Source organism: Nicotiana tomentosiformis, chromosome 11, assembly GCF_000390325.3.
Source record: "Nicotiana tomentosiformis chromosome 11, ASM39032v3, whole genome shotgun sequence".
Lineage (NCBI taxonomy): Eukaryota > Viridiplantae > Streptophyta > Magnoliopsida > Solanales > Solanaceae > Nicotiana > Nicotiana tomentosiformis.
Genome location: NC_090822.1, coordinates 86,631,545 through 86,641,623, shown reverse-complemented (window position 1 = coordinate 86,641,623; position 10,079 = coordinate 86,631,545). Strand labels below are relative to the sequence as shown.

Genomic DNA, 10,079 nt, shown 5'->3' with positions numbered 1-10,079 from the left:
TAAGGAAAGAAAAGTTTCCAAATTTCTCCAACTCATACAGACACTCCTAATTGTGGGTGGTAAAACAGTCCACCACTGCAATCCTCTTCTGCATTGCAACAGAAGGAAAACAAAGATACAAAAATTAAAGAAAAGCCTTAAACAATGGCCTCAAGAATTATAGGGTCCCAAAGCTAGGCTACCCTTAATTCAAATTAAAACGACAAAGGACAATTTTATACTATGCCCTCTTCATTTTTTGACTTTCCAGGCCATATACACCTTATATACTAACTTTGAGTAAAATTATGTACTAACATCACAATACTAATACTAGTGAACAATTTAGTGTGTACTATGATATACTCATTTTCAGTGGAATTGACCACCAGTATAAGTCTGCCCAAAAGACCAGCTAGCTGGGGCAACATTGTAAGATACCACACTTTTTCCATCACTTGTAGTAACCTTAAATGAAAGGATTTGTCCATTAAGATAGTTGTTGCTTTGCCAGTTTTGACCCCAGTTTCTTGACATAGACTGCCATTGAGTTCTTGATCCTTTAATTGCTACAGCATGAACATCACCAGCACCACCAACATTGGTCACTAATACCAAGTTGAAGTAAGAGTGTCCATTGATTGTGAACCTGATGCCTCCCCTTCTTCTGCAGGGCACCCTGCAGAAAAATTGCCCATAGGAGTGATGTTAGTTAATTCCATTGCAAGCATTTATAAAGTGTGATGTTAGTTAATTCCATTGCAAGCATTTATAAAGTGTGGACTAACGGTTAATGAAGCTAAAATGGACCATGGGCAATTGAGTTTAAATCCCAACAAAGATTAAAAAATTAGGCGATTGTTTTTAATCTATCTAAAGTTTGGTGGAAGGAGTACTGCTATAGTGCTGTAGAATGTAGCAGGTACATAGAAAACTAATAGAGGTGCGTCAAAGTTGATCTAGACACTAATGTTATAAAAATTTAATAGATGCAATATTTAATTGAAGTGCTCTTCCCACTCTAATTGAAAAACAAAATACTATATACTTTTAACAACTTTTCCATTTTTCCGTTTTCCTTCGGATCCAAATGGGCAATTGTTGTGACAAGTCTAAATTCTATACATGGATATTGTTAAAAAAAATTAAAGATTTGTGAAATTAGTATAATTTGAAAAGTAAAGCAGGCAACCTACTATAAGAATAAAGCAGGTATCCTGCTATAATAGATAAGTTTATACTAATAGTGCAAAATTTTCTTTTTACCATCAACTTATACGAGTTAAATCCTAACAAGAAACTATCCTAGAAAAATTAGAAAGAAAAATCACTTAAGCTATCATTTATTGGACCAAATATGATGAAACTATTGAGCATACCTTCTATAAGCAACAGGGACAATTCCAGCTCTGTATTGGGCAATGTGCTGGAAAGTAGGTTGAGAAAGGTCAAAATGGTGAAGGGGAGGGTTGCACCATCCACCAGCATTGCTAGAAAGGGCATTATTTGGTGGACAGAAATTGGTTGCTGTAACCAAAATGGAACCAGGTAAGCACCATTTGTGTTCATTCACACACTTAATCTCATAGCAAGATCCACAACTCAACCCATTGTTGAATAGGGCTGTGCTCAAAGCTGCAGTGTTTGTTCCATAACCATGACTGTATAGATTCCCATAACCACAAGCACCACCTGTTTCGGAAATGCATGTAATAAAGAGAAACAAGAATCAACATAAACAGATGCAGATTTATGGTGAGTTCAATCAGGGGCGGAGTTATGTACTAGAGCCAAGATGTTCAATTGAATCTCCTTCATTGGAAAATTATGTTGCGGGAATAAGGCAAACATGAGCTTTTGTTATATATAAACTGTTGAATCTCCTTAACATGATAGAAGATTTTAGTATAATGGCAAAGAGATTGAAAATATTGCTTTAGGTCACATGTTCAAATTCAAGTGTGACATTCTAGAGTTTTTTTGGATTCCCTTGCATAAGTTACTGACTCCGCCAATTTAACTTATTATTTGCTTTTAGCTTGAATTATATATACATATCAAAAAATGTTGCATACCCATTGTACCAGAGGCATCACCACCTCCATAGAAGGTAGCATGAGCATTGATCCACCCTTCTCCGCCATTCCCATTAGCAGATGAGGCAATTGCAAGCAAACCAACCAGAAAAATCACAAATTTAGCCATATTTCTGCAGTAAAGATTGGAACTTTTCAGCACTTTCTTTAGTATAAATTCAAGAAAGGTTCACTCAGTTTTGGAAATGTAAGAGGAAAGACTAGTACTTTATTGGAGAATGTAGCTGTAAAACAAAGAGTAATTGGAGATTGATTGTAGAAAATGGAAGGAGTTAGGGGGGGATATAAATAAGCATTTAGGAATAGGGGACTTGGCCTTTAAGCTGTTACAGTAGCAACTAACTGACACATTTTGGGGGACCAAAAACTGTTCTAAAGTTTATTTTTTGAGTTCTTTTATGGTTTGAATTGAAGGTAGATTTTGGGTACTGGACAAATAGTTTTATGGCTAAAACCGCGTTATATTTTGTAGGGATTTTGGTATGGAGACTAGCCGAATATTTCCAAAATCCAGGTTGGGGGATCTCTGATTTTTCTCTACGGGTTGAAATTCTTCCTACACACAGTATATGAAATGCGAAGCACTTTTCTCTATTGAGCAGCACTATTTTTTGGGCTGGTTTTCTAGGTTTCCTTACTTTAAAATTGTATTACTTATGTTAAAAATATTTACCCCGTTTCAAAGAGATTGACACTATTTCCTTATTAGTCTATTTCAAAAGGATTGATATCTTTCAATATTTCATTAATAAGAAGTATTTACAGCATGTTATGACAGGTTTCATACCATAAGTTTCAAAAGTTTTACAGCTATACAAATGTTATAGCTTATTTATGACCACATATCTCAAAAGTCTTCCCTTTTTTTATTAAAGTCTGTGTCAAGTCAAATTAAGATAATCTTTTTTAAACGGTCGGAGTACCATTTTTTGAATTTTTGACTTCACCATCTTGAAAGTAGGGTTAGGTTCTTTACTCTCCTTCAATCTATTCAGATACGCATGGTATCTCTTGAAGAGGTGCCTACTGCCAAGTCCATGTGAAGATTTTGATTAAAACATATTGCTACTTATAGTACTCTTGCTATACTTTATAGAAGTCTCAACAAGCAAAAATTGCATCACCAAGATGTGTCGTGAGATAGATGAGATCCGTCCATTCTTAACTAGAGGTCTCCCCAGTAATAGATCCAACAATATGATACGAATCTGAATTAGTCGGGACGGTAGATTTTGAATACTAAAATGTGTCGTGAGATAGATGAGATCCGTCCATTCTTAACTAGAGGTCTCCCCAGTAATAGATCCAACAATATGATACGAATCTGAATTAGTCGGGACGGTAGATTTTGAATACTAAATGATTATACAAATGACATAAAAGCAAAAAACTGAAGTAGAGAAATGGAAACAGTAGAAATTTAAAGCTTAAGGCATGGTTTTCGTTTACCTACAGTTATTGTTGACTAAACTTGATATATATATATATATATATATATATTTTTTGTTATCTTTTTTCTAGAGTTCCCTAAACCATAAAACTCTATTAACTAGGGAACTTAGATGAGTAGCCCTCCCCTTACTTAAGGAAGCTCGACAGCAGTCCTATTCCACGCTTTTGATTGGCTAGCTAGAACAATTTAAGTGCACCAAAGGCAACAACAAAAACAATATTTATAAAAACGCCACTCTAGAATTTCTTTCTGTTTAACTTATCAATAAAGAAAGCTGCTTAAAAGTTAAAACTGTGTTTTAATTCTTCTCTTTAACTCGTGTTTTCTCCGTGTCTCAACTTTCTCTCTTCTAGCTTAGCTGCTTATTGCTTTAATCAAGTTATGTCAACTCATATACCCACACCGACATATTTGGTTACTTGCTTAAGTTATTAACCATTATAGACAAGGTTTCAAAATCAGTGTTTTAAAAGGCATTTTCGGGACGAGTCCTGGAGCGAGGCGCACCAAAAACGCCCTGAGGTGATGGTGTGGAGCGAACGTTTCAAGAGCCGTACGCCTAGCAATTTGGGGCGTACGCCCGGGCGTTTTTTTTACCCTAGAGACTTTTTCAAATTAAAACAAAATTTGTTGAACAAGTGTTTCATATAATACCCAAATTCTCAAAATTCAGCTTGGTAATTATTCAAAAGTTTTAAAAAGGAACTGAAATGTATTAAATTTAAAAGTCAAGACCTTTTTTATTGATTGGGGCTCTAATTCATGGTCTTCCCAATTCTTTATCTGGTCCGCTAGTCTGCTAATATCTCCCAAAGGCAACGAATATTCAATTTTTTTCACAAATACAAAGAGAACTCCATTCTCCTTCATAGCAGCAAGTTTAAAGTTCAAATTGCAGGTTAGTCATCCTTTTTATTCCTCAATGTAGAAAACTTTATTCTTTTCGACTCAAGTTACTTGTGCTTCTAAGTAGCGTATAATAGATTGTTTTAACTAGTTTTTTGTGGGGATGGAGCACATCTATATATATAATTTTCACATATTTATAGTTTTCTTCAATTTTCATACAATTTTATCTGTTTATAAATATTTACTATAATTATATTATTTTCTAAAATATTAAAAATTAAATACCTATGGAGCTTACGTCCCGTGCCTTGGGGTAAGGGTGGCAAGTGGACCGGTCTAGGACCGGGACCGGCCCGGGACCACGGACCAAACGGTCTTCTAGGCCTAAACGGGCCGGAACCGGTTAGAACCGTGTACGTGGGCCCGGTCCGGTCTTCCGGGCCAGTTCTTCACTTTAGGACCGCTAGGCCCGGGACTGTTTGGGACCGGGACCGGGACCGGGATCGGACCGGGCCCAAACTGTCCCAAACAATCCCAACGGTCAAAATTCAAAAAAAAAAAAAATTGACCGTTGAGCTTTGAAAAATTTGGTCGTTGGCTATTTACAAAATAGTCATTTAACCCTCCCAACTTTGTTTTAACCCCAAACTTTTTATAATTATATTTTTTTCCCTATTTTCAACTATAAATACCCCTCATTCTTTCATTTTTCTCACAAAATCATCAATCTCTCTATAATTTTCTTCTATAATTGCTACTATTGCTTACTTTATTGTTACAATTTGTGAAAAAATTGTGAAGTTGGTGAATTGAAGTCTCTTCAACGATAATCAATTTTCAACAAGTTGTTTGTCAATTCGGTAAAATCGTTCCAGCTCATAATTTTTAATATTATAGTTTTATTTATTTTATTTATTTTCTATTATTTGATTAATTAAGATGGCTTCCTTAAAAAATATATTTGGTAAAAATAAGGAAAAATTCAAGAGTGGCGAATCTAGTGGCCAATCCGTTCCTCCTCCACTGCCCCAGGCTCCTCGACCCAAACCCCATATCCGTCCTACACCTGCTATTCTTGATAGCGATAATAGTTTATTATAATTTACTGAGAGTCAATTTTACCATAATGTTGGAGCTGGTGAACAATTAGGCCATGAATTAATGAATGCACTTTATTATAATCCAACTATTGATGAAAATGATGAGGAGGAAATAGATTTTGATGAAACTCAACCGGACGACGATACACCCACTAGTCCTGCTCCTGAAGTTAACCCAACTAGTGATAATCCAAATGATGCCCCGTCTGATACTCCTGTTAATGCCCCTACTTTTTCTAGACAACGTACCAAACGGACAAAAACATCTCTTTTTTGGTCATTTTTTACTCAACTAATTCCACAAAATAAGGTTAAGTGTAAAACTTATGGCAAGGAGTTAGCTTTTAATATTTTGGATCGCGGGAGGGGAGGGGGAGGGGGAGGGGGACGGGAACTTTGGCTAGACACATATCGAGACACCCTCAAGATAAAGTCAAATATCTTCGTTCCAAAGCTTTGGCCGAGGGGACAACTGTACCTACTCCTAGTCAGGCTGACCCTAGTACCGGGTCAAATTAATATCAATCGGAAATTAATACTGTTACCGGTGGTATTTTATATTATGATCCAAAAAAAGATCGGGAAGAATTGGCAAAAATGGTAACTGTTATGTTCTTACCCTATAATTTTTCTTCTGACCCTAACTTTGTGCATTATATTAGAAAATGTTTTAATCCTACTTATAAAGGTTTTCCTCGCACAACTGTAAAGAGAGATATTTATAAATATAAACAATATTTGCGTTATTTATTTACTCATATAAATTATCGTGTTGCTATTACAACTGATATTGGCAGAAGTGGTAACGACTGTGATTACCTTACTGTTAACAGTCATTGGATTCATGAGGATTGGATAATACAAAAGTGCATTATTACTTATAGAATAATTAATTCACGTCACACAGGGCAGTTTATTGCTAGCACAGTTACGGATATTTGTAGATATTTTTGCATTAATGATAAAATAATGTCAGTTTCAATGGATAATGCTACTAGTAACACAAATGCTATAGCATTGCTTACCACTACACTAAGTCCTGCATTTAGTAACATTTTTCATGTTAGATGTATTTGTCATATTTACCATTTAATTGTGGGTGATGGTATTAGAATTTTAAATAGTGAAATTAAAAAGGTTAAAATGGCTCTTAATTGGCTTTTTTATTCAAACCGTAGAAGTAGATTTAGAGAATATTTTAAAAGATACGATGAATTTGGCCTAAGAGAAAGAAAGGTTCCTAAACCTTGTCCAACTAGATGAAATTACATGGATGAAAGTTTGGTTGTTGCATATAAATATAGAAACCCCATAAATTCAACGTTTAATGCACATGTAAGTGATGATGATGAGCACCTTACGAATGGGGATTGGGCTAATGTTAAAATACTTGTTAATTTTTTAGAAAAAATTTATATTGCTACAAATGAATTTTATGGACAATATTATCCTACTATTTCTAACTGTTTAGTTTATATTGTATAACTTGCAAATTTGTTTGCTAATTTTTCAGAGGATGGGAAAATCTATCAACTTGCTATTGATTCTATGAGAAAAAAGTTTAAAAAATATTTTTTTCCTATTCCCCCTATTTATGGTGTTGCTGCTTTGTTAAATCCTTGTATAAAATTAGGAGGTCCTCAATTTTGGTACGAAACTGTTTATAATGGTTTAGCACTTGAAGATAATGAGTTGTCTCAACTTACGAAAGCAATAGCCTCAATTAGAATAAATGCTCAAACTATTTATAATGCTTATCAAGTTGCATTAAATCATGCTAGACCAAATGTTCCAACTCCTTCTTCTTCTGATTCTCAATCATCTAAAAGAACTGCGGGAGTAAGAGCACTTAGTGCTTGGGCGGGGTTTAGGGGTTCTCAAGGTTCTAGTAGTAGTGATTTTTCACAACTAAATGAGTTTGAAGTTTATTTGTCGCAGGAAATTGAGGAAGTGAATCCCGACGACTCCTTTAATCTTTTGCAATGGTGGAAGGACAAAAAAAAAATATTTTCGAGTTCTTTCAAGGATAACCCGAGACATTTTAACTATTCAAGCTTCAAAGTGGCATCGGAGAGCGCTTTCAGTCAAGCAAAACTTCAACTCGGTGATTATAGAGCGTCTATGAGGGAGAGCTTGGAAAAATCAGTACTTTTCAGAGATTGAATTCGTTCGAAAAGAAGAAATTTTGGACTTGCTGAATCACAACCAGAGATAGGCGAAGCTTACGAAGAAATGCTAGCTGAACTTGCGGAGGATACTGCTTCACCCGGAAGCGGTGATGACCAAGCTTTTTTTTCGCCACCACCAACGAAAATTCCTCCGGACCTTGATGGATTTATGAAATTTGTAAGAGATACCATGTAACTTGTATGAATAAAAATTAGTATGTATTATGTAACTTATATTTTGGCACATCTTGATTAGTTTCTTTTTCTTCTCAATGGTGGTATTAGCACCTTGTTGTACTCCTTCCATAGGGGAGAAGATGACTAATAAAGATATTGTCATATTTTTTTAATGTTATAATAAAATTATAACGCATTGCTTTGAATATCTCTTTATAATATTTTTGTCTTTAAATTTAAATTAAAAAACTTATGTCACAATTCTATAATACAATTTACAAGGAATTGCCTTAGATATTTTTATTAACATCTTTTTTTCTCTAATTTATATTTAAAAAAATTAAAAAAAGTATTTGTTGGGCCCACTTAGGCCCGCTTGGGCCCACTTAGCCCGCAGGCCGGGACCGTTTAGCCTGGGACCATTAGTTCGTGGGCCCGGTCCCGGGCCGGTTCCTACAAAAAGACCATCAGAACCGGGACCGTTTGGCCCGTTTAAATTGGACCGGCCCGGGACCGGGACCGTTTGGACCGGCCCACTTAGCCCACTTAGGCCCGGGACCGACCCACTTGCCACCCTTACCTCGAGGCTTACGCCTCGCTGGGACATATGTAAAACGCCTCGCCTTTTTAAAACACTGCTAAGAATTAGTGGCGGACCCATAAATTATTACAAGGGGATTCAAGAAATCTTACACAAAATTTTATTTATACAAAAAGAATTCATTAAGTTATATACATACATAATTTTTTTTCTTCTACTAATATAGGTAATATAATTTTCCAAGAAAGGAGATTCAATTGAACCATTAACCGTATATAGTTCTGGCACTGATAGGAATGACTCAGTTAGACATATTATCACATGTTCGCACTTCACATGAATAATCTGTTATTTCACTTCATTAAATATCATTACGTGCAATGGCTGCAAAAGCACAACCATCCTCCCTTGCCTAAATGAGTTAAGGGAAATTTACAGCACGTGGAATATTAAAATTTATTTTTTATTTATCAGGCTCATTATTGGAAAATTAACAACCTAACTATCACTTTTTATTTAGATTACCGTACGATAATAAAAAAAGAAAACCTATTTTATATGCCCCTTTAAGGAAAAACTCAAAACATAATACGTGGAACACTTTCGTCACATTATAAGATTTGTAGCAAGTGAAATTGATCTAACGCAGATCCCTGTACTTGTCTCGACATATATTATTTTAAATTCCCTATTTTTACGATTATATGATTCCCATATCTTTTGCTTATTTATATCTAATGCCATTGTTTGTTGCTATATTAACAACAATAAGTAGATTAAAAATGAATAGATCATCAGATTGTGAGACCCTAGTTTAACAATAGTTATATTTACTTGTGCACATTTTATTGCAAATGTTTATTAGGCAATAACTAAAAATGAATCTCTTGTATTAAAAATCGCAAAACAGTCTGATTGTTGTTCATATCTTTTTCTGTTAGTTCGAATTTCCTCTTTAGAGAGCCTCTATCGTTGTTGTCCATTCACTTTGTTTATTGGAACTCCTTATTTGAAACATTGTTTAATTTGTTCCAAAATCATGAAATGAACGATTCAAGTAGGAAAGAAATTAAATATTGCTCTCAAAGCATTTGGCTGCAGTTAAGAATCAATTGAAATTAAGTTGGACATGCAAATTTGTTCAACATTCAAAAAAACTAACACAAATATGACCATGATATTAGAACAATATGATTTTCAGACAACTTGAGAATTCATTAGTCATTATCATGAAACAGAGTAACATACCTTAATCCTGGGTATTTTCTTGATAAGATATTAAACAAGATCGCTTCTCCATTGCAAAGATTTAGGAAATTATGTTTATCTCTTCACCCTTATTCACTTGCAACTAATTAACATTACGGACTGGTAATTGAGTGGTAGACATTAATTAGTTACTCTCATTCATCAAATAAGTAGTTACAAAACTGTACCACTTAAGCCACAATTTAACATTTGGCTCCTTTCTCCATGATTCAAGAACCCCATATATATGCTCTCACCTATCTTTGCAATATTCAAGGTTGTTTCACATGCTCTGCCAAAGAATCCAACAAATTAAAGTGAAAGAACTAGTCTCACTGATCACTAAAATAGGTCGCGACAAATTCGACTAATTATTTCCCCCATTAGTATACACATATATTATCAGTGTTATACGCATTTCATATATATATATATATATATATATATATATATATATATATATATATA

At 34.6% G+C, this 10,079-nt stretch overlaps 1 protein-coding gene across 2 annotated transcripts; it reads right to left on the bottom strand.

Moving 5' to 3' along the window:
* LOC104119598 (expansin-A10-like) lies at window positions 1-9,769 on the bottom strand. Of its 2 annotated transcripts, none has more exons than XM_009631147.3 (4): window positions 9,612-9,769; window positions 2,055-2,188; window positions 1,359-1,671; window positions 1-658 (listed from the first exon to the last, which is right to left on the bottom strand). In XM_009631147.3, the coding sequence occupies exons 2-4, from the start codon at window positions 2,182-2,184 to the stop codon at window positions 352-354; spliced, it is 750 nt and encodes a 249-aa protein (XP_009629442.1). In that variant the 5' UTR covers window positions 2,185-2,188; window positions 9,612-9,769; the 3' UTR covers window positions 1-351. The 2 variants fall into 2 exon arrangements, with proteins under 2 accessions (XP_009629442.1, XP_070044366.1); XM_070188265.1 differs by lacking the exon at window positions 9,612-9,769 and adding an exon at window positions 7,704-7,852.
* Window positions 9,770-10,079: the final 310 nt, after the last annotated feature.

Coding starts and splice junctions, on each gene's coding strand:
- LOC104119598 (XM_070188265.1), bottom strand. CDS start 7,837: ATGGTATCTCTTACAAATTTCATAAATCCATCAAGGTCCGGAGGAATT. Junction 2,189..7,703: donor AGTTCAGCTAGCATTTCTTC/GTAAGCTTCGCC, acceptor TCTTTACTGCAG/AAATATGGCTAAATTTGTGA. Junction 659..1,358: donor GTCCCTGTTGCTTATAGAAG/GTATGCTCAATA, acceptor ATTTTTCTGCAG/GGTGCCCTGCAGAAGAAGGG.